General features: G+C 47.3%; 1 protein-coding gene across 2 annotated transcripts in view; it reads right to left on the bottom strand.

Annotated features, from left to right (window-relative positions):
* mnat1 (MNAT1 component of CDK activating kinase) overlaps positions 1–25,368 on the bottom strand; it is a 238,372-nt gene that overhangs the window by 162,823 nt on the left and 50,181 nt on the right. For both annotated transcript variants that reach the window (XM_072491853.1, XM_072491861.1), the window contains exons 3-4: positions 13,356–13,429; positions 10,343–10,446 (exon numbers count right to left, since the gene is read on the bottom strand). In XM_072491853.1, the coding sequence (XP_072347954.1) occupies positions 10,343–10,446; positions 13,356–13,429 (178 nt within the window). The remainder of the gene's footprint in view (positions 1–10,342; positions 10,447–13,355; positions 13,430–25,368) is intronic.

Here is a 25,368-nt window from a genome sequence, read left to right as displayed (position 1 = left end):
CCATCACAAATTGTCCCCAGGATCCGTCACATACTGGCTGCCGTAAAGCCACCCTCTTGTTAAACAAGATCACTACCCTTCTCGATTAATATCAAAATTTGAATGGAACACTTGCCCCACCTAACCCTTTCTTAGCCTCATCTGATCTCCTCCAGATTCGCTCCTTCTCCAAATAGTTATGCAAACGGACTATTGCCGCCTGCGGTGGATCCCTGGCTCTCGACTTCTGGCGCAGCAACCAGTGATCCCGGTCCACCGCGGGCGACCAGCTTCCCGAACATCTTCGCCACGTATGCTCAGGTTCAGTTCTGGTCGTCTACCATGGCCTTCAAAACTTTGATGTGGAGATGCCGGTGTTGGACTGGGGTGAGCCCAGTAAGAAGTCTTACAACACCAGGTTAAAGTCCAACAGGTTTGTTTCGAATCACTAGCTTTCAGAGCACTGTTCCTTCCAGCCTCGTATTGTACCCTGCTGACATCCCACACCAGAGGAGAAGCCAACAAGTTTCACTTGCTTTAACTTTCGTCCCCTACGACGCTCATTTAACCAGGTAAAAAGGGCCAAAAAACAAGTCTCCAAGCAGGAGCCACCTTGTGCGCAACCGCTCAGCTCATGCGCTCCACTGGAAGTCCTAGCTGAGGTTATTCATGAAGGTCCGCCTTCTCAACCTGGTCCCTCGCCTGAGGTGTGGTGATCTTTAGGTTAAATAACCACCAGTCAGCTCTCCCCCTCAAAAGGGGAAAGCAGCCTATGGTCATCTGGGACTATGGCGAATTTACCAGGTAGAAGACACAGAATAGCACAAAGTTCTGAGTTGGACTGAGAATAAATCATACAAGCAATAACAGAACAGTTATAAATGGAGCAGTACTGACGTGGCAAGTAATGGAACACCACGGGAGAGAATGACAAGATCACAGCTGAATAGGTTGCCTGTATACAATTTGAATTTGGGGAGTAAATCAAAAGATACCAAATTAAGGGGGAAGGACAAGTGAAATACAAACAAAAGATCTAGAAAGGCTGGAAATGTGAGCTTTTAAGTGGACAATTAAAGGATAATGTAACTATAGAAAGAAAATAAACTGTGGGAATAGAAACTAAATAGCTTTAAGCTATTGGAGAATAGTACAGTATTGGTGGATATCTCAGCAAAACAAACACATTGTCTAGCAGTAATAAGGAAAACTAATTAGATTGTGTCTATTTAAGTTGGACCAAGAGGAATGGCATTTGGTAACCCCACTATCACCAAACAGAAATGAACACGAGCGTCCCCCTTTCGGGAAGCATCACTTTAACATAAGGTCCAATCAAGCTGAAAGAAGCATAACTTAAACTTAAATTGTCATTAAGGCCAATCATATACTGTAGTAATCAGCCTGCACAGGTTGTGAAAATATTCTTTTTTTTTAATTCTCCTCCTTTTTCACATTTTCTCCCACATTTACATCCATCAACAATAAACAATAATCAGCAAGATATGTCAGTCCTCATAATAACGATCCCATCTACCCACCAACCCCCAAACCTCAACCCGCATGTTTACATAAACAAATGACAAAAAGGAATCAGGGATTACCCGTAGTCACCCTTAATCTTACACAGCTCTCCACCGCCACCGCACCGCCCCCCCCCCCCCCCCCCCCCCCCCCCCAGGTCTCCAGCTCCTCCCGTCCACTGCCTCTTGTAAAACTCCTCCTCCCAACCTTGGTTCCTTCCCCTCCAACTTTCCACCCCGGCTAGACCACTCGGACCCTGTTCTGCCAGGCTCCGATGGCCGCAGCCCCTCCCCCCACCTCACTCCCGTTCACTGGCCGGCTTAAACCGGCCAGCGTGGAAGCCCCCGCCCGGGTCCCTTTCCCACTTGCCCGGCCCTAGGAAAGCCCAAAGATCCCCTTTTAGCACACAAACCCCGCATATCCACCTACGCCCCAAAGAACCCTCATTTTGAGTGAAAGTCCCGTCCCTTCCCTTGTCCAAATATATACCACCTTGGCTCCTTTAGCCTCTACACCCGCGCGCAGTGATACAAAAAAGAAAATACAGTCATGAGGTTAGACCATAAGACATAGGAGCGGAAGTAAGGCTATTCGGCCCATCGAGTCCACTCCACCATTCAATCATGGCTGATTTCAACTCCATTTACCCGCTCTCTCTCCATAGCCCTTAATTCCTCGAGAAATCAAGAATTAATCAACTTCTGTCTTAAAGACACTCAACGTCCCGGCCTCCACCGCCCTCTGTGGCAATGAATTCCACAGACCCACCACTCTCTGGCTGAAGACATTTCTCCTCACCTCTGTTCTAAAGTGACTCCCTTTTATTCTAAGGCTGTGCCCCCGGGTCCTAGTCTCCCCTGCTAATGGAAACAACTTCCCTACATCCACCCTATCTAAGCCATTCATTATCTTGTAAGTTTCTATTAGATCTCCCCTCAACCTCCTAAACTCCAATGAATATAATCCCAGGATCCTCAGACGTTCATCGTATGTTAGGCCGACCATTCCTGGGATCATCCGTGTGAATCTCCACTAGACCCGCTCCAGTGCCAGTATGTCCTTCCTGAGGTGTGGGGCCCAAAATTGCTCACAGTATTCTAAATGGGGCCTAACTAATGCTTTATAAAGCTTCAGAAGTACATCCCTGCTTTTATATTCCAAGCCTCTTGAGATGAATGACAACATTGCATTTGCTTTCTTAATTACGGACTCAACCTGCAAGTTTACCTCTAGAGAATCCTGGACTAGGACTCCCAAGTCCCTTTGCACTTCAGCATTATGCATTTTGTCACCGTTTAGAAAATAGTCCATGCCTCTATTCTTTTTTCCAAAGTGCAAGACCTCGCACTTGCCCACGTTGAATTTCATCAGCCATTTCTTGGACCACTCTCCTAAACTGTCTAAATCTTTCTGCAGCCTCCCCACCTCCTCCATACTACCTGCCCCTCCATCTATCTTTGTATCATCGGCAAACTTAGCCAGAATGCCCCCAGTCCCGTCATCAAGATCGTTAATATATAAAGAAAACAGCTATGGCCCCAGCACTGAACCCTGCGGGACACCACTCATCACCGGTTGCCATTACGAAAAAGAACCTTTTATCCCAACTCTCTGCCTTCTGCCTGACAGCCAATCATCAATCCATGTTAGTACCTTGCCTCGAATACCATGGGCCCTTATTTTACTCAGCAGTCTCCCGTGAGGCACCTTATCAAAGGCCTTTTGGAAGTCAAGATAGATAACATCCATTGGCTCTCCTTGGTCTAACCTATTTGTTATCTCTTCAAAGAACTCTAACAGGTTTGTCAGGCACGACCTCCCCTTACTAAATCCATGCTGACTTGTCCTAATCCGACCCTGCACTTGCAAGAATTTAGAAATCTCATCCTTAATGATGGATTCTAGAATCTTGCCAACAACCGAGGTTAGGCTAATTGGCCTATAATTTTCCATCTTTTTCCTTGTTCCCTTCTTGAACAGGGGGGTTACAACAGCGATTTTCCAATCCTCTGGGACTTTCCCTGACTCCAGTGACTTTTGAAAGATCATAACTAACGCCTCCACTATTTCTTCAGCTATCTCCTTTAGAACGCTAGGATGTAGCCCATCTGGGCCCAGAGATTTAGCAATTTTTAGACCTCTTAGTTTCTCTAGCACTTTCTCCTTTGTGATGGCTACCATATTTAACTCTGCCCCCTGACTCTCCGGAATTGTTGGGATATTACTCATGTCTTCTACTGTGAAGACTGACGCAAAGTATTTATTTAGTTCCTCAGCTATTTCCTTGTCTCCCATCACTAGATTACCAGCGTCATTTTGGAGCGGCCCAATGTCAACCTTTGTCTCCCGTTTGTTTTTAATGTATTTAAAGAAACTTTTACTATCATTCCTAATGTTACTGGCTAGCCTACCTTCATATTTGATCCTCTCTTTCCTTATTTCTCTCTTTGTTATCCTCTGTTTATTTTTGTAGCCTTCCCAATCTTCTGACTTCCCACTACTCTTTGCCCCATTATAGGCTTTCTCTTTTGCTTTGATGCATTCCCTAACTTCCTTCGTCAGCCATGGCTGCCTAATCCCTCCTCTGATAACCTTTCTTTTCTTTGGGATGAACCTCTGTACTGTGTCCTCAATTACTCCCAGAAACTCCTGCCATTGCTGTTCTACTGTCTTTCCCACTAGGCTCTGCTCCCAGTCGATTTTCGTCAGTTCCTCCCTCATGCCCCTGTAGTTACCTTCATTTAACTGTAACATCTTTACATCTGATTCTACCTTCTTTCTTTCAAATTAGAGATTGAATTCTACCATATTATGATCACTGCCTCCTAAGTGCTCCCTTACTTTAAGATCTTTTATCAAGTCTGGCTCATTACATAACACTAAGTCCAGAATGGCCTATTCCCTCGTGGGCTCCATCACAAGCTGTTCCAAAAAGCCCTCCTGTAAACATTCAATGAAATCCCTTTCCTTGGGTCCACTGGCAGCATTATTTACCCAGTCCACCTGCATATTGAAGACCCCCATGATCACTGTGACCTTGCCTTTCTGACATGCACTTTCTATTTCGTGGTGCATTTTGTGCCCCCGGTCCTGACCACTGTTAGGAGGCCTGTACATAACTCCCATTATGGTTTTTTTGCCTTTGTGGTTCCTCAACTCTACCCACACAGACTCCACATCATCTGACCCTATGTCGTTTAGTGCCATTGATTTAATTTCATTCCTAATTAACAAGGCAACCCCGCCCCCTCTGCCCACCTCTCTGTCTTTTCGATAGGTTGTGAATCCCTGGATGTTTAAATGCCAGTCCTGAACCCCTGCAACCATGTCTCTGTGATGCCTACCACATCATACCTGCCAGTCACAATCTGGGCCGCAAGCTCATCTACCTTGTTCCGTACACTGCGCGCATTTAAATATAGCACCTTTAATTCTCTATTGCCCGTCCCTTTTTGTTTTCTTAGCGTGGTGGACCTTGGTTTACTGAGCCTTTCCATACACTGTGTCATATTTTGTGGGATGGGGACTATCGTAACCTCTCCTGAGTTGCATCGGTTACATCGGCACATGGCCATTCCTCAATTTTTCAGTTCTGCCACAGTCCTTCTGCTTTCGCAAACTCCTCCGCTGCTTCCGCCGTTCCAAAATAAAAGTCCCTGAGCTTGTAAGTCACCCTCAGCTTCGCTGGATATGCAATGCCGCACCGCACCTTGCTAATGTACAGTGCCTTCTTCACCCGGTTGAAGGCAGCCCGCCTCCTTGCCAGCTCCACCGTAAAGTCCTGGTATACACGTATACCAGCTCCAGCCCACTGCACCACCCGCTTCTGCTTGGCCCAGCTCAGGACCTTCTCCTTCACACTGTACCTATGGAAGCACAGAGTCACTACCCTTGGCGGCTTACTCGCCTTTGTTACAGGCCTCCACGGCCGATGAGCCCGATCCAGTTCATATCGGGAGGGATCCTCCCCCTCCCCCAATAGTTTTGCCAGCATCGCCGCAAAATACTCAGTCGGCTTCGGTCCTTCAACTCCTTCAGGCAGCCCCACAATCCTCAAATTCTGTCGCCTGGATCTGTTTTCCAGGTCTTCCATTTTTCCTCGCAGATCCTTGTTAGTGTCCATCACCTTCCGCATCTCTTTCCCCATCGAGGAAAGTTGATCACCGTGCTGCAATAACGTCTCCTGCACTTCCTTCAGCGCCTCCCCTTGCTCTCGCACCTCCGCCACTGCGCTCGCCACCTCCGTCCTCACCGGGGAAACCGCCTCCTCCACCAGCACACTCAAAACCTCCCTCATCTCCTTCCTCACCATCTCCATGCATTTCGCAATCTGCACCAACTGTTTTCCAAATTCCGCAGCCATCACCTTAGCTATTTCTTCAGCCGTAAGCAGTGCGGCCTTCCCTGGTGCTCCAGCCTCCATTTTCCTTGGTGACCCCGCGGTGACCTTTCCACTCCCCGACGGACCTTCAGCTGTTTTTTTTCGGCCGTTTTCTTGCTCACCCTCGACATTTATCTTTGTTTTTTTTTTCCTCCGGTGTCTTCACTGAGCCTCTTCCGTGCCTTCTCCCTGCTTCTGCCGCCTCAGTGGACCCTGGGACCGGGCTTAAAGCCCCGAAAATGCCGTTCCCGAACGGGAGCCCTCCATTGTGCGGCCGCCTCCTGCCCGCCGTCACCGGAAGTCCATCTTGTGAAAATATTCAAGTATACCGGAGCATTCTTAACTGGACTGTGAGATGTACAGAAAAAGCGATACAGCACAAATCTAAAGAGAGAATTATCAGTGCTTTAACTAGACACCAGAACATGGTAGATATGAAGTACTCAGTGCAGTTTTGGTTGCTATAATACAGCGAAGAGATACATACAATAGAAGCAGGGCATAAAGGGAAACCAACTCATCACAAGCTCAAGCTTTGAAATGGAAGCTTCACAGGCAATTTAGATTTAACTACTTTATATAGAGGATGCTCGATGTATGGAATGGACTATCCAGGGAATCAATGGAGGCAGATGTGGAAGCATTAAGGGAGTACTAGACAGACAAAACAAAAGTAGGGGGAAGGTAAAAGTCAAGAGTTAGGAATACTTACTCAAAACACAAGGGATAACGGGAGCAATTTTAACTATTCCAAACAATAGTGGATTAATCATGTTTATATACTTCGTCAGATATCCCTTTCCGTTGACTAGTGTCATCACCATCAGCCAAAAGCAAAATTATCCCAAAAGGTATAAATGACCAGAAGAGAGTTTGTTTAAACTAAAGAGATGAAAATGGATGAATGATACGAGACGATTAGATCTATTTTAACTTTGCCCATTATGCTCTTCTGCCCTCCATTTTGATCAGATCTATAAAATAATTTTCCATCCATTCATGCTTTCACAGAATTGTAACAGCACAGCAGGATGCCATTCAGCCCATCATGCCAGTACTGGCTATCCAAATGAACAAGTCCCCACTTTGGGCAATTCTCCTGTCATCTTCCTGTAGCCTGACATATTCATCCTAATTCACTTTTGAATGCCTCAATTGAGCCTGCCTCCACCATACTTTTAGGCAGTGCTTACGAACTACTCACAGCTTTTTCTTATATCGCTTTTGCCAAATACTTTAAGCTATTGGAGAATAGTATAGTATTCTCGATCCTTAAACAGTAATCAACTAGACATCACCTATTTGGATTTTCGAAACGTTTTTGCTGAAATGTCTCCTGAGGGATTATGCATGAACATTAGGTTCAATGGAATAATCGTTGTAATTGCAAGGTGGACAACAAGTTACCTACAGGACTGTAAACAAAGGGTGGTTTAAATTGGGTTGTGTTATGGGCCAGGGTTTAGAGAATCCCAAAGTGTATCATGGAGTTCACCTGACCCACAACTTTTAATAGATTGTGGTATGGGGAGCACACTGCTCACTCTACAGGTATGGTACAGCAGACATGGACTAGTGGTTTTTAAAACAAAACAATGTTTATTCTATGAACTCAAGTTAACCTTTCTAAAACAAACAGCGAATATCTTAGCAACCAGTAAATCAAATACACCCCCCAAAGAATACAACACTAAGTAATCTGTATGCCGTCCTTTTAACATCCAAAAGACTTAACAAACCTTCAAACAGGAGCACATTAGGGTTTACATTCAAGACTGAAAACATTTATAATTCTTCTGAATTCACCAAATGATTAAGAGATAGTCCTTCATGGCAGGGATCAACAGCAGTGCAGCTCACAGATACACCCAAGCTTTCTCAAACTGAAACTAAAAAAGCAGAGGTGGAGTTCAGCTCCACCCACACTCTGACATCACTCCAGTAACATGAGCAGCTCCATTTTATAAAGGTACATTTCTTAAACACCCATTTCTTAAAGGGTACTCTCAAGTGACAGTTGATTCAAAATGAGTTTTGGTCACAGTAGGATGTCCCATGATATTGTTTTTACATTAATTAACAAGGTAAAGTAAGGTGGAAACAGTTGGAACTATATTAACAGATGACACAAAATCATCAGGCACCAGGAACTTAGAAAATAAATTGTAAATGGACCTGGAGAGATTGGGACTGGAAAGTAAATCCAAATTAACCCCTTATTTCCAATAGGCTATGGCTATAGCAAACACAATCATTGATTATATTGCCTGGACTACTCAGCATAATTACAATGATAGGAGTATAGAAAGCTTAGGTACAGAGTCTCAGGTTCGATTCTCGGCCACTGTCTGCACGGAGTCTGCACATTCTCCCTGTGTCTGCGTGGGTTTCCTCCGGGTGCTCCAGTTTCCTCCCAGTCTAAAGATGTGCAGGTTAGGTGGATTGACCATGCTAAATTGCCCTTAGTGTCCAAAAAGGTTAGGTGGGGTTACTGGTTTACGGGGTTAGGGTGGAGGTGTGGGCTTAAGTAGGGTGCTCTTTCCAAGGGCCGGTGCAGACTCGATGGGTCGAATGGCCTCCTTCTGCACTGTAAATTCTATGATACTGTCCAGACCCCTCAATATTTTGAATAGCCCTATCAAATCTCCTTTTGCCTTTATTTTCTCTGAGGAAAACAGTCATAACCTGTCCAATCTATCTTCACAACTGAAGTTCCTGATCCCTGGAATCATTCCTGTGAACCTTTACTGCACTCTACACTTTACTATTCATGGCCGAAAGACATGCTGTTAGGTGAATTGGACATTCTGAATTCTCCCTCTGCGTATCCGAACAGGTGCCAGAATGTTGTGACTTGGGGCTTTTCACAGTAACTTCATCGCAGTGTTAATGTAAGCCTACTTGTGACAATAAAGATTATTATTATTATAACTTATCTTGGAGAAACAGAGGAGCAGGAGTAGGCCATTCAGCCTCCCACGCCTGTTCCATCATTTGACTACCTCAATGTTATCTTCCTGCATTAGGCCCGTATCCCTTGATGTTATGCTATCTTGAAATCTACCAACAACTGCTTTGAATATACTAAATCCACAATCCTCTGGGGTAGAAAATTTCAAAAGTTCACCACTTTCCATTGGATGGAATTGCTCCTCATCTCGATCCTAAACACCCTACCTCTTATTCTCCACTCTATCCCCTGATTCTAGCGTAGTGTTTACAGTTTTAGTCTATCTCAAGGTCAATACTGTGGCTTCAGAGAAGGACATACAATTGATTCAGCCTGAAATATATGAGCTGAGAAGATTAACTTGATTTACATTTGCTCAAGTGGTTGTACAAATTCAGGTCTATAGTCTTCTTCAGTTCTGTTTAAATGGCATCAGTTCCTCCAGTAAGTGATTGGAGTATTTTGTTTGTGGGAGCAGTTTAACTTGAATCTAACAAGGATCTATTTGCAAGTTAACGTTTCTTCACTTCTAACTAGCAAGCAGGAGTTAGGGTAGTTTCTCAGAGTGATGATGAGTGACTAGAGTGTTCTGCTCTGGAGCCACTTCTGTTCACTGTGCACGTTAATTGTAAGTATTAAAGGGCTAGAGGGAATGGTTTTCAAATTTATTTAAGACCAGACTAAAATAGGAGTAAATCATTTTGAATGCCAAAGGGGGCAATAAGATTGTATAAGGGACAAGAATGGGGTAGCTGTAACCTATTGTCGGTAAGTCTACAATGGTCTATTTCTATTCAAAAATATAAAAACTTTTATTAGGGGAAAATTGGCTGCTGTGGATCAGCAGAGGGATTTGGGAGTTCAGGTTTATTAAAATGTTCAGGGTTTACGTTCTCTACCATTGTTTTGACTATTTACTTTGCTCTTCATGGATCAAGCCAAAGTGCATGCTCTGGGTTACAATGCCTTGTTAAAGATATTCACTCTATGGCTCAACCATTAGTAAACAAAATCCCGGGGAGTTTCTAAAAAAATGTATGACACTGCAACTGAAATCATTTTTCATTTGACTATCATTATGCCATTTATCGCATATAGCAGGCAAATTGTGTTCACACAATTGTGCTGTAAGTGGTAAAGGCAGTACGGTAGCATAGTGGTTAGCACTATGGCTTCATAGCACCAGGGTCCCATGTTCGATTCCCGGTTTAGGTCACTGTCTGTGCGGAGTCTACACGTTCTCCACTTGTCTGCGTGGGTTTCCTCCGGGTACTCCGGTTTCCTCCCACAAGTCCCGAAAGACATGTAATTTGGACATTCTGAATTCTCTCTGTGTACCCGAACAGGCGCCGGAATGTGGCGTAACTTAATTCACAGTAACTTAATTGCAGTGTTAATGTAAGCCTACTTGTGACAATAAAGTATATTATTAATTATAAAACTACATTTACGTTTAACCAAAGTTCACCAAGGTAGGGATTTTAAATTGAACATATCAACTGACTGACCAGTTTTAGTTTGTTTCTGTAAATAATGTCTTTGTTGTCCTTCTGGTATTGCTCCATTTTTCTTTTAGTGTTCTCTACATCCACGTTGTTGGTCAGATTACTCACTGCAAAAACAAATAATATCTTAGTACACAATAACTATCCAATATGGGACTGGATTCTCCGGTCCCCTAGCCGCATGTTTGTCGGCAGTAGCCATTCGCTGATGGCGGGATTTTATACTCCTGCCACTTGTCAATGGAATTTCCCATTTGAAGCCACCCCATGCCGCCAGGAAACCCGCGGGGCGGGAGTGTGCTACCGGCGGGAAAAGTGAATCGCAACGACGGAGGATTCCGGCCATGATCTAGCACTCCAATTGAAAGTTGCAGAATTTTACTTAACTGTCAATATTTTGCAAGCAAAATGTTTTTGGATTTACCAGGAATACACTGCACTGCAAATTTAGTTGACAATATTTCTCTGACCATTCAAGATCTAGCCATTGTTTTTCATGACTGTATTAAGCCTAGAATTCTCCACATCTCTTTTCTATTGCATCTTTGACTTGTTATCTAATGTTAAGTGAAAAAAAAATTATTTTTACCCTTTTTGTTTAATTTAGAGTATCCAAATTTTTTTTTTCCAATTAAGGGGCAATTTATTGTGGCCAATCCACCTAAACTGCATACCTTTGGGTCATAGGGGGGGAAACCCACGCAGATTGGGGAGAATGAAAAAAAGTTATATTGGCACCCTTCAAATTATATCTTCAGGAGCTTTGGTGACGCTTAGATGTTACCGTAATGTTCATTCTATACTTTCTGTATTAAACTGTGGAATAAAACCACACCCAATTTCAAATCAGCCCCAATCGCCTCTATATTAATCTTATTCCCACAATGCAATCTAGTAAGGCTTTTAGTAGTCATTGATGTACACGGTAACAAATAAGTACAGGAAACAAGACAAATCGCCAAAAATAAAACTGAAATTATGCTGCATGTCATGAATACTTCCGCAAAACATGGAGAATGATGAGGCCTAACACACAAGGCATTAAGAAAGACCATTCAAGGTGGATGCACGTCACTTCATAACCTGACTTCTGAGTCCTGAGAAGTACCATCTACAATTGTATCCCAAGTGTGTTACTCAATGCTTCATAGGATCACTTTCATGGCACAAACAGAATTATTCCATGGAAAGGAAGCAGATTACAATTAAATAAATCACTAATTCGACATTTGATATGTTTTTAACCCTGATAATAGTCATGAACAGTGAAATATTATTGCCTCCCTCCTCAAGTTGAATACTTAACTATACAACCAAAACTTTTGCCATCTTGCAATGTGTATTGCCGTGTTGAGCAATTGCATTCGTCACTTGTTGCTCAAGCAGACATACTTTTTTTTAGAATGCATTAACAGTTCTGTATAGGGTCAGCACGGTGGTGCAAAGGTTAGCACTTCTGCCTCACGCTGCCGAGGACCCAGGTTCGATCCCGGCCCCAGGTCACTGTCCATGTGGAGTTTGCACATTCTCCCTGTGTCTCGATCCCAAAACCCAAAAAGATGTAAAAATAATTATAATAATCTTTATTGTCACAGGTAGGCTCACATTAACACTGCAATGAAGTTACCGTGAAAAGCCCGTAGTCACCACATTCCGCCACCTGTTCGGGTACGCTGAGGGAGAATTCAATATGTCCAAATTACCTAACAGCACGTCTTTCGGGACTTGTGGGAGAAAAACGGAGCACCCGGAGAAAACCCACGCAGATATGGGACGAGCGTGCAGTGTCCGCACAAACAGTGACCCAAGCCTGGAATCGAACCTGGGACCCAGGCGCTGTGAAGCAACGGTGCTAACCACTGTGAAATGATGTGCAGGGTAGGTGGATTGGCCACGTAATTTAGCGCCTTAATTGGAAAAGAAGAATTCGGTACCCTAAATTTATAAAAAAGAAAAAAATATTATAACATTTCTGTACATAAATAGTAAGGCAACTCTGCTGAGAACTGGCACTGCTATGGAACCGAGTAATGGTCAATTGTCTTTGAAACCGGCCAAAATCCACATTATATGAAACACTCCAATGCGTGATTCCATAAGGTCAACAGAGATGCATCCCTTCCAGAAGCTCCGCATCTGTCTTTACCCACATGACAGTGTGGAATCTGAAAGCTTACTTGTCAAATATATCCCAAACAATAACCAAGAGTTTACACTTCTAATTGGGCAATCTGAAGTTTTGACATCAGAAATTCTATCTGAAATTGCATAAAAGGAGAGTTACTGAGATCGCAGTATTAAAAGGATAATGTGCATGGTAACACAGTGGGTAGCACTGTTGCTTCACAGCTCCAGGGTCCCAGGTTCGATTCCCGGCTTGGATTACTGTCTGTGTGGAGTCTGCATGTTCCCCGTGTCTGTGTTGGTTTCATCCGGGTGCTGCGGTTTCCTTCCACAAGTCCCGAAACACGTGCTGTTAGGTAATTTGGACATTCTGAATTCTCCCTCAGTGTACCCGAACAGGCGCCGGAATGTGGCGACAAGGGGCTTTTCATAGTAACTTCATTGCAGTGTTAATGTATGCCTACTTGTGACAACAAAGGTTATTATTGGTTTAATTTGGATATATAAATCAATGCTATTTACCCCTGATGATTGCCCAATATGATACTAACTACTTCCAGAAAATGAATACATTTGGTCTTTTGATGTAGATATTGCCGAATTGAGTAAACATTTATGCCTAACTTCAAGAACATTCTTCAAGTTGGACGGCACGTGGCACAGTGGTTAGCATTGCTGCCTCCGGCTCGGAGGACCTGGGTTCAAATCCCGGCCCTGGGTCACTGTGTGCCGAGTTTCCACATTCCCGTTGTGTCTGCGTGGGTTTTACCCCCACAACCCAAAGATGTGCAGGTCGGTGGATTTGCCAGGCTAAATTGCCCCTCAATTGGAAAAAAATAATTGGGTCCTCTAAATTTAAAAAAAAAAGAACATTCTTCAAGTTCAAACTTACCGATATCTTCAACCTCTTCAAGAAAATCATTGTATTCTTGCAGAGTGCGGAAGTCTTCTTCTCTTTTGTTGTATCTTCAGATCCAAAGAGGAGTAAACAGAGTTATTAAACAAACTGAACGTTTAGGTTTTGTTAATTGTAAGCATTACAAATTATACATTAGTCAAATCCAAAAATGAAATTAAAAAAATTAATGCTCAACAGCTAAATTTAACGTGAACCTCACCATTGCAAGTACAAACAATCTAGATCTGAACATTAGGGAAATGCTTATTTTAGGATATAATTTTCTCACCACAACTTAAAGAGAGTGTCCCTCATCAGATTTAATGATTAACGGTTTAAGAACCAGGGGCTGGATTCTTCGGTCACTGACGCCGAAATTGCGTTCGGCGATCGGCCGGAGAATCAAAGTTCCCGACCAAATCAGGGGTGGCGCCGCTTTCGCGATGCTCCGCCCCCTCCAACGGACATTGCCTGAGGCCCGCCCCCGATGCTCAGCCCCCCCCACCCCCAACCGGCCGAGTTCCCAACGGCGTGGGTCTCTCATGGTCCCATCCGTCGGGAACTCGGTGTGGTGGCTGCGGACTCAGTCCAGTGCCGCCACAGTCAACGGAGGGCCGATCCATGGGCGGGGGGGGATTCCATCAGGGGCTGGTGGGGTGGTCCAGGGTGCATGAGCTGGCTGAAGGGGGGAATATTTGCAGGCGGCGCCATGTAGCACGGCGCGGCCGCTGCAGGCCGCCGTCGTGCACATGCACGGCCACGACCCGGCAATGCTCCGGGCCGTACCGGCAGCTAGAGCCTGCCTGCTAGCCCCCAGCAAAACGGGGAATCGATGGTCATTTTATGCCAGTTTCTCTATCGTAAAACGGCACTGTTCCCACGCCAGTGTGGGGGCATAGCTCCAGAATCGGAGAATCCAGCACCAGGTGTTTAGAGAGGTTCTTGTTAACACACTGACTCAACGGATACTGATTAATATATGTTAATATGTTACTAATCTGAACTCGAAGAGGTGCCTGTGTTATTCAAACAGAATCACAAACTAGGGGAGTCTACATAAAAATGCAGTTGAGCAATGTTGTGATGGTACATTTGAAGGTTGAATATTACAACTTTACAAACAGCTGGGGAAATATTTAAGGGTGCATTGAAAATGCAAGTTCAGTTCTAGTTTGAAACTATTTCCACTTTGCACTGATGCCAATTTCATGTAATGCTAATCCAGAATTTGAAGTTTTTTTGAGAGTCTCAAATCTCTTCACTCCATTGCCTGAATTTATACCCCATTTATACATAACCAGGACTGGGATGCAATGCAATTCTGCTTTGCAGCAACATTACAACTGTAGCATTAAAGCATCTTGAATCAGATTAACAAAAGTGCTGGGGTAGCCAACACTACTAGGTCTTTGCATTTTAGAACTGTGAAAGAATCCAACGGTTTCACGGTCCAAGATCAATATGGGTGAACACCACCTGGTCAAATACTGACAATTAAAGGTCAATCCACAATAAACCAGCTTCAAAGTTTCAAGTTTTTAAAAAAATTTCCCATCTTGTGGAGTATGCTGCAAAAACTGCAAACGATCAAAATTGCATGCATTGTTTATTTACAGGCCTACATAACACGCTATGTATGGAAAACCTGATATGGTTTCTGCATTATATTCTGCATTGTAAAGGTTTCACCTATAGGTACCAAGAATCTCGGTAGCACGTTTATCTTAATTGTTTTGTATTCTTCCATAAATTCAGGAACCCTTGTTTCCTCAACTGCCGGTATGTACGCTACTGGAAAAATTGTTAGCTTGGGACTACCTGGGGAAAGGGAAAATTGGAGACATTTGAAAGTGGCTAATGAAAACTGGTAAAGCGCCAATGGAAAAAATAAGGAAGTGGCAGGAGTTGGGAATCGAGGATGGAGGGGGAATCTGGAGTGAGATCATACACTTAATTAACTCAACTTCATCCGGGCAGCACGCTGGCGCAGTGGTTAGCACTGCTGCCTCACGGCACCGAGGTCCCGGGTTCGATCCCGGCTCTGAAATGAAATGAAAATGGCTTATTGTCACAAGTAGGCTTCAAATGAAGTTACTGTGAAAAGCCCCTAGTTGCCACATTCCGGCGCCTGTTCGGGGAGGCTATTACGGGAATTGAACCGTGCTGCTGGCCTGCCTTGGTCTGCTTTCAAAGCCAGCGATTTAGCCCTGTGCTAAACAGCCCTGGGGCACTGTCAGTGTGGAGTTTGCACAATCTCCCTTGTGGTTGTGTGGGTTTTGCCCCCACAAACCCAAGATGTGTAGGGTAGGTGGATTGGCCATGCTAAATTGCCCCTTAATTGGAAAACATTAATTGGGTACTCTAAATTTCAACTTCATCCTCTGCTAAGATGAGCGTCATTCAGTTCAAGGTAGTGCACAGGACTCACATGACGAGCACTCGGATGAGCGGGTTTTTCCCAGAAGTAGAAGATTAATGTGAAAAGTGCAGGAGAAGATCGGCAAACCATTCACATATGTTCTGGGCATGCTCATAGCTAAGGGATTTCTGGGTTGCAATATTTAACACAATATCGAAGACAGTTGGCGCCAAACTGACACCGTGCCCTTTGGTGGCAATCTTTGGGGTTTCAGAATTGCCAGAGTTGTTGGAAGGGAGCGGGGCTTTCGCCTCACTGAATGCAAGTCGATGAATCCTATTAAATTAAAGATCTACGGTGTCACCGGGTGTTTCGGCCAGAGAGATCTGGTTGGATTCTTGAAATTAGAAAAAATTAAATATACACTCAGGAGTTCGGAAGAAAAGTTCTTTATGAGATGGAAGCTCTTTGTATCCTTGTTTAAAGAAATTTTCAGTGCCAAAGGGTAAGGGGAGAGAGAAATAAGAGGTTATTTTGGTGAGGGGGGAAGAAGAGGGAGAAAAGTTTTTCCAAACTGTTTGTAACCTTTTGCAAGTTAATTACTGTTTGTGAATGTAACCTTGTGTTTGAAGTAAAATATATATTTTTTAAATAGTAAATGCTTCACCATATAATATCCTACCCCTTGAAAAGTTACCTCACATAGAAAAACAGTTAAACTTAAATTGATGGAAAGGCAAAACATCAATTCCTCCAAACTATTCCATAATTATAAGTTTGCCTTTCCTGTGCTGTTAAACCTGCACATCCAACCTTTGATTTGGCAGCCGATGACAGGAAAGGATATGGCTGTTGCATCATATAGTTGTCCATTTCAATCATATATGATTTTGTAGGTGGGAGTTGATACAGTATTTATTGTGCTTGGCTATTAACTAAAAGGGTAAATTTTCAACTAACCATCGCAGATTGATGGGAACCACATACCGCATTGCCCAAAACAAAACAAAACAGAAAACACTGGAAATACTCAGCAGGTAAGGTAGCATCTGTGGAGGGGAAAACAGAGTTTACATTTCAGATCAATGATCGATCATGGGAACAGGATCATTCTCTGTGCAGAGATGCTGCCTGACCGGCTGAGTATTTCCAGTATTTTGAGAATCTGGGTATTTCCAGCATTTTGAGCATATATTGCTTTTGTATATTCCTATGCTTGCGGTTAATAGGGGCATGGACCCAGGTTCAATTCCGGCCTCGGGTGACTGAGTGTGTGGAGTTTGCACTTTCTCCTCGTGTCTGCATGGGTTTCCTCCGGGTGCTCTGGTTTATTCCCATAGTCCAAAGATGTGCAGGTTAGGTGGTCTCTTTTGAGGTCCACTAACAAAACAGAAGAAAGGAAACAAACTGAGGGACAAAGCAAAAAAGGGCCGCTCCTGTTAGGAGCACTGCCCGAACATAACAAAGATCAAAGGAAACTTCGAAACATCAAATAAGAGTGCAATTAATGGGGTCAATAAAACACCCCAACCCCTGTGGTGCCCATCAGGTACGGAAGGCCTCGATGGTATCTGTGGACACCGCATGCTCCCTGTCCAGGGACATCCGGCCGTGAATGTAGCTGCAGAAAAGGGGTAGACAGTCTGTCCGGACGACCCCCTCGGTTGCCCGCTGCGTGGATCTATAAATGGCGCGCTTCGCCAGGCCCAGGAGCAGGTTCACAAGAAAGTCCTCCGCCTTCCCTGCCTCCTTCCGCACTGGGTGCCCGTAGGTCAGGAGCGTGGGGCTGAAGTGCAAACAAAACTCCAGGAAAAGATTGGTTAGAAAACAAAAAAGGGAGTGCAGCCTCAAACATGCAATATAGGCATGGTCCACGGACACCACAAGGCTGCAAAAATGGCAGGCTTCTTGGGAGTCCGGGAACCGGTGATTGTACGGCACTGCTGCATGCAACACCCTCCACCCATGTCCCCAAGATTATGGAGGAGGACTCCTCCATAGAGGGACCTCCAGTGTGGACCTCCGCTGCCAGATGGCAACAAGGCACGCCATGTCCAGATGACGGGCGAGGATAAGGAGGTGAAGGGTGTGCGGCAGCAGCCCATACAGGAAACCCCTCGAAACAGTGCGAAAAGGCGAGGTGGCCAGGATTGTGGGGCAAGGTTTTGGGGCCTGGGGCCAATGTGGAATTCCATCCGGGTAGGGGTTCGTCCAGGCGGGAAACCACCGCCCACCTGCGTGCCCTCCAAGTGCCATCGGGTCCTAGCATGACCATTTTGAGGTCTCGGATGGCATTGGCCGCGAGCCGGACGTCCACCGCTGCACGTTGTGCTCATGGGGTGTCATCCAGCCCACTCCTCGCCACCTAGCACATCCCCAATCCTGGTCACACCGGCAGCCACATCTCGCTCCTCTGCCAGCCACTCAAAATGGTATTGGTGGAGGTGCAGATTCCTGAGCAGTGGCTCCCTGACGACAGACCCTACCCCTGACAGGGGGAGCTGCAGCGCGAGGCGACCATGTTCCAGACTTTTAGCAGGTCCTGGTAAAAGACAGGCAGCGCCTGCAGTGGGTAACAAAGACTGCAGATCTATGAACAGGAGCTGCATGCCGTAATTCAGGCTGTGCACCTGGCGGAAGAAATACGTCACCATGGCACACCATCATGGAGGGGGCTCCACGTAAAGGTATCGCTGCAGGGTCTGATGGTGGAAGGTCGGCACCTCGGTGCGAAGGTACACCAGCGTCTGGCCGCCCTCCCCAAGTGGGAGACTCAGCAGCGACCCAGTGCAGTCTCTTGTCCCAGAGGATCTTTACAAGCATTCTCTGGATCTTCATGACAAAGTCAGGGGGAGAGGTCAAAGTGACCATCCAGTACCACAACATGGAGGCCATCAACTGGATTACGACAAGAACTCGACGCCTGTAAGACAGCACTCGGAGCAGTCTTGTCCAGCGTCTCAAGCGGGCGATGACCTTGGTCTCCAGCTCCTGCCAGTTAACCGGCTAGGATTCCTCAGCCGGGCAAAGATGGACTCCCAGGTAGAGGAGGCTGGTCCTGCTCCAGGTGAAAGGCCTGAGCTTCGCTGGGAGGGGGTCCATTTGCCACGACCGACCAGGAGTCTGGAACACTTGGCCCAGTTAATCCTGGCAGAGGACCCGGCGGAGTACACAGCCTGACACTCTAGCATCCTCCGCAGGCCAGCAGGGTTGGTGAACATGAGGAGCACGTCATTAGTGTAAGCCCAATGCCCAGCCCGCACAGAAGCAGTCCCGACAACGTCCTCCGCGGGAGGCGCAGGAAAGGCTCCACGCAAATGGAATAAAGTTGGCCAGACAAAGGGCAGCCCTGACACACTCCTCTCCCAAAGCGAAGGAGCGCCGTCAGGGACCCATTAACCTTAACGAAACACCCTGCGGCAGTGTACAGAAGTCGGATCCGTGCGACAAATTGCGTCCCGAACCCAAATGCTTGCAGAGTCTCAAATAAATATTCGTGATCCACCCTGTCGAACGCCTTCTCCTGATCAAGGGACAGGAAGGCGTTCGACATACCAGCCCTCTGGGAATGATGGACCAGGTCCCGGATCAGATGGATGTTGTCGTGGATCATGCAGCCCAAGACCGTGTAGAACTGGTCAGGTTGGATCATGTGGTCCAGCACGGTGTCAAGGCACAAACACATTGTCTTGGCGAAAATCTTGTAATCCATGCTGAGGAGGGAGACCGGACACCAGTTTTTAAGATGGCGGAAATCTCCCCCTCTTTGGCAGCAGGGTAATGGGGGCTCTGCACCATGAGAGGGGCATCTCCCTGGTCACAATACTTTCCCCCCACATAGTCGCTCCCCGGGACGTCTCAGAACACCCTTCAGAACTCCACGGTCAGCCCATCCAGCCCTGGAGTTTTGCCCCTGGACAGGCTGTCAAGGATGCCGGTCAGCTCCCCCAGGCTTATTGAGGTATCAAGCCTCCCGCGCCCTCCAGGCCAACTTGTGGCAGGTCCTCCCACAGAACACTGCAAGCATGCTTGCTGGACGGGTCCGGAGAGAAGTGGGCGCTGCAGAAGCTTCGAATTTGGGCCCAAATCTCATCCAGATCAGAGACGAGGGACCCGTCGTCGGCCAGCAGCGCAAGGAGCTGACGGATCCCGCGCCTTTTCCAGCGACTAGAAGAAGGGGGAGCTGCGGCCAATGTCCGTGAGGATCTGGATCCACACCCTCACATACGCACCCGGGACCCGACAAGTTGCAGGTCTCGCAGTGTGCCCTTCTTCTCTCTGTACACCAGCCGCAGAGCCGGCTCCTTATTGGGCTGACCGAGACGTGACTCCAGGTCGAGCACCTCCTTCTCCAACTCCTCTACCCTGGATTTCCACCTCTTTGTCGACCCCCTCGCATACTCCTGACAGAAGCTACGCACGTGAGTCTTGCCCACGTCCCATCATAGCCTCAAGAAGGGGAAGCCTCCCCTTCCTTCTCCAGTCGGTCCAGAAGTGACGAAATGAGCACAGGAACTGCTCGTCCTCCAACAGTACGTTGTTAAAGTGCCTGAACGTGGACCGCGAGTGAGCACGAGACAGGGCGAGCCCCGCCCTCACCAGACATTGGTCCGAGCATGGCACCTGCTGCACATAGGCTGTCAGGACACGGGGCACGTATGCCTTTAAAATATCGAGGCGCTCGATTCTGGACGCTCCAACCCCAGGCCTCACAAAAGTGAAGACGCTGGAGTCAGGATGGAGAGCCTGCCGGACGTCCACCAAGTCAAAGATCCCGACCGGGTTCCTTCACTTCACCACCGCACTGGGTACTGGGTTTTGTCCTGAGGGTGCAATTAAAATCCCCCCCCCCCCCCCCCGCCCCAGGGGTGCCAAGATTGAGTGGACACTTGCTCGAAGAAAGTCGCCTGCTGCTGGCCAGCCTAGGGAGCATAGGCATTCGCAGTGAAGTACCTCGACCCTGACCGTCAGGTGCAGCAACCGGCCTGGCTCTGGCTCCTTGACCCCCAAGACCTCCGGCTGAAAATGTGGGGCCAACAAGATAGCCACTCCGCCTAAACGTGAGGTTAGGTGACTCATGTAGACTTCCCCCCTCGCCACTCCAGGAGCCATGTGGCTTCGCCTCCCGGAGCGGTGTGGGTTTCTTGCAGGAAACACGCACATACTTCCTGTCCCTGACGACCGAGAAGTTCTGGAACCTGCGGAGCGCGTCCCTCCTGCCGTCAGTGCTGAGGCTGGCTATGGTCACCTCCATGTCAGTAGCAAAGTGCTACCTTCACCTTTACAGTGCTCAGAAGGAGCAGAGGAGCGCAGTCCCCTCTGCTCCCTCAGGAGTCCGACGAGGAAAGATTTCTGCCAGCGCTGCTCAGCTGCATCTGCATCTCCCTCCTCTTTAACGTAGGCGCGGGAAGACCAGATGAGCAGCGCCATGACCGACCACCAGTCGAGGGCTAGCTGCACTCAGTTTCGGAGAACGCGGTTTGCACGCAGAAATGCCGGAAGTTCCCCCAAGGCAAGAGGGGCGACTCGGTGTCGGGCACGAGGGAATCCACCGCTTCTATGTAGATGGACCCTAAATCATCCCCCGTGCCCCCCACTGAGCAGCCATCCTCCTCCGGGCAGTCGCCATCTGGGGCCGAGTCCTCCGCCACATGACACGGTCCCACCAACCAGCCCTGGGTCTGCCTCGATCCTACCCCCAGGATCGTCGACAGACGGGTTCCTCGCAGGCTCCTCTACTGGTGTCGGGCCAAAAGGAACTGGCATTTCTCTCTCTCTCTTCCCCTCCCCTCCCCCCTCCCCTCCCCTCCCCCCCCCCAAAGTAGTGGTGCTGCTTGCGGGGAGGTGGCCTGCGCCAAAGAAACCTCCATCCTCACATCGTCCCCCCCCCCCCGACTCTTCACCTCCCCGATTGGGACCCCTTTCCACTCCAGCAGTTTCTTATATATTTCCGTGAACGCCCCCTCCTCAACCCCTGTTTTACACATCACCTTATCCTGTAGTCCCATTAGAGGGAGGCGAGGGAAGCTTGGAACTTGCCTCCGGACAAAATCCCGTACCTGCAGGTACCGGAATCTGTTCCCACCCGGCAACTCAAACTCCTCCTCTAGCTCCTCCAGGCTCAGGAAACCCTCCTCAATGAAAAGATCCCCAAATCTCTCAATCCCTGCCCGCTGCCACCTCCTAAAGCCCCTGTCCAGCCCCGCCGGTGCAAACCTGTGATTATCACAAATCGGTGACCAAACTGACGCCCCCTCCAGTCTCATGTGTTGCCTCCATTGCCCCACACTCCCAGGGCTGCAACTACCACTGAACTTGTGGAGTAACGAGCCGGCGAGAACGCAGAGGTGCCGTTAACAGAGCCTTCAGACTCGTGCCCTTGCAAGATGCCGCCTCCACTCGCTCCCACACCAACCCCTCCCCCACTGTCCATTTCTTAATCATCAAAATATTGGCCGCCCAGTAATAGTTAATAAAGTTCGGAAGGGTCATGCCCCCCTCACTCCACCCCCGCTCAATGCTCAAGAAGGACCTTCTGCACTCTCGGGGGTTTCCCGGCCCATATGAAACCCGAGATTGCCGTATTCACCTTCCTAAAAAATGCCTTGGGGATGAAGATTGGGAGACATTGAAACACAAACAGCAATCTCGGGAGGACTGTCATCTTCACAGTCTGTACCTTCCCCGCCAATGACAGCGGGAGCACACCCACCTACGGAAGTTCCCTTACATTAGCTCAATCACCCTGCCCAAATTTAGTTTATGAAGCTGACCCCAGTCCCTTGTCACTTGAATCCCCAGGTACCTAAAACTCCTTCCCACCACTTTGAACGGCATCTCCCTCAGTCTCCCCTCCTGCCCCTTGCCTGGATCACAAAACCTTCACTCTTGCCCATATTCAGTTTGTAACCTGAGAACCGGCCAAATTCCTCCAGTATTCCCATAATTCCTGCGATTCCCCCCAATGGGTATGTTATATAAAGGAGAGTGAGAGTGAGACCCCATGTTCCACCCGCCCCTCACTATCCCCCGCCAAATGTTCGATGCCCTCAGCTCCATTGCCAAAGGCTCTATGACCAGGGCAAAAAGTAGTGGGGAGAGTGGACACCTCTGCCTTGTCCCCCTGCGCAGACTAAAATACTCGGATCAAACCCAGTTGGTCCTTACATTTGCCACCGGTGCCTGATATAGCAACCGGACCCAATCAACAAATCCCTGCCCGAACCCAAACCTTCCCAGGACATCCCACAGGTACTTCCACTCCACCCAATCAAAGGTCTTTTCTGCGTCCATGGCCACCACCACCTCGACCTCACGCCCCTCCTCAGGCACCATTATTACATTTAGGAGCCACCTAATGTTGGACATCAGGTGTCGTCCCTTCACAAATCCAGTCTGGTTCTCCCCTATTACCCCCGGAACACAATCCTCTATATGTGTGGCCAAGACCTTTGCCAGCAATTTCGCATCCACATTCAACAGGGAGATTGGCCTATACGACCCCAACTCTCGGGATCCTTATCCCGCTTCAAAATAAAGGGAATCGATGCCTGCAATAACGTTGGGGGGAGCACTCCCAGCTCCTTGGACTCATTAAAAGCCTTTTCCAGGAGCGGCCCCAACAGCCCGGAAACCTTTTTATAAAACTCAACCGGATATCCGTCAGGTCCCGGGGCCTTACCCGATTGCATCGCCCCAAGTCCGTCTATAACCTCCCCCAGCCCAATTGGGGCTCCCAAACCCTCCACCAACTCCTCATCTATCCTCGGAAACTCCAGCCCCCCCCCCCCCCCCCCCAGAAATCGCTTCATACCCTCTTTCCCGGCTGAGGATTCCGATTTATACAATCCACTGTAAAATTCCCAAAACACATCATTCACCCCCGCTGGATCCAAAACCACCTACCCCCCTGTATCTCTTACTTTCCCATCTCTCTCGCCGCCTCCTGTTTCCTCAGCTGATGCGCCAGCATCCTGCTGGCTTTTTCCCCATATTCATAGGCGGCCCCCTTTAGCCTCCTAAGTTGTCCCTCCTGTGGACAGGAGCCCAAATTCCAGCTGAAGTCTCTGACGCTCCTTCAGCAGCCCGTCATCCAGAGACTCCGCATACCTCCTGTCCACCTGTAAAATTTTGCCTACCAGCCTGTCTAACTCCACACGCTCAACCTTCTCCTTATGGGCCTGAATTGAGAAGAGTTCCCCCCAATAACTGCCTTCAGTGCTGCCCACACCACTCCAACCGAAACCTCACCTGTGTCATTAATCTTCATAGATCCCTGAATGACCTCCCTCACCGGCTCGCACACCTCCTCCTCCGCTAACAGCCCCACATCTAACCTCCACTGCGGGCGCTGGGCCTTTCCTTTGACAACTTGCAGGTCTACCCAGTGTGGGCGTGGTCTAACACCATAATTGCTGAATATTCAGCATCTACCACCTCAGCCGGCAGCGTTTTGTCCAACACAAAGAAGTATATCCAGGGCACGTGGAAGTAGAATGAAAACTTCTTACTCCTTGGCCTCCCAAAGCTCCATGGATCAACCCCCCCCTCCATGCGCTCCATAAACCCCCGCAGCTCCTTTGCCATAGCTGATATCTTCCCAGACCTGGCACGCGACCGATCCAGCCTTGGATCCAGGACCATGTTGAAATCTCCCCCATAATCAATCAATGTGAGTCCAGGTCCGGGATCTTCCCCAGCACCCGTTTAACAAACTCAATGTCATCCCAGTTTGGGGCATATATATTTACCAGTACCATGGCCATTCCCTCCAACTTCCCACTAGCCATAACATATCTACCCCCCGGGTCCACCTCTATATTCCCCACCTCGAATGCCACCCTCTTATTGACCAGGATTGTCACCCCCCCTTGTTTTAAAGTCTAATCCCGAATGGAACACCTGCTCGACCCATCAGGTCGGTGCAGACTCGATGGGCCAAATGGCCTTCTTCTGCACTGTAGGGATCCTATGTCCTAAAATGCTTAATGCCAACTAACTATCTATGAAGGTAATCAATATTTATGTTGGCAAACATAGCAACCAATTTGACCTCAGCAAGATTCCACAAACAGAAATGTGATAAATTACTAATTAATCTATTTTGGTAATGTAATCTAAGGAATAAGTGACAGGACACAAGGAAAGTTCTTACTTAAATACAGTGCTTTAAACTTCCATCTGAACAGTCAGACAGACATCTCATACAAAGATTGAACCTCCATCAGTGCAGCACTCCTTCAGTACTGACAAGTCAGGCTAGTCGTGAAGCAGGGCTTAACATCACAAGCTATTGGTTCAAAGGCAAATATGAAATCACTGAGGAAAGGTGGCATTTAAAAGTATTCCCTCATGTTTCTTCTGTGATTAAGATAACTTGTGCACCTTTAAAGATTAAAATAGTTACAGATATTAATTTCCTTTTATGCTAATCTGGCATGCTTACATATGATGCATTGATATCAGTACTTAGATAATGGTAATTGGCATAAGGAGGATTTCCCAAGATAAAAGCAGATTCTGATTAACCAAAGGCTCATTAAAAATCAGTAACTGCTGGAAAGACTCAGCAGGTTAGCTATGCTTTGCAGAGAGATTAGATAAATTGATGTTTCAGGTGGGAACCATTGATCAGAACATCTCCAGAGA

This window comes from Scyliorhinus torazame, chromosome 2, assembly GCF_047496885.1.
Source record: "Scyliorhinus torazame isolate Kashiwa2021f chromosome 2, sScyTor2.1, whole genome shotgun sequence".
Taxonomy (NCBI): Eukaryota; Metazoa; Chordata; class Chondrichthyes; order Carcharhiniformes; family Scyliorhinidae; genus Scyliorhinus; species Scyliorhinus torazame.
Note: the sequence above shows the minus strand (reverse complement) of the source record. Positions and strands in the feature narration are given on the sequence as shown.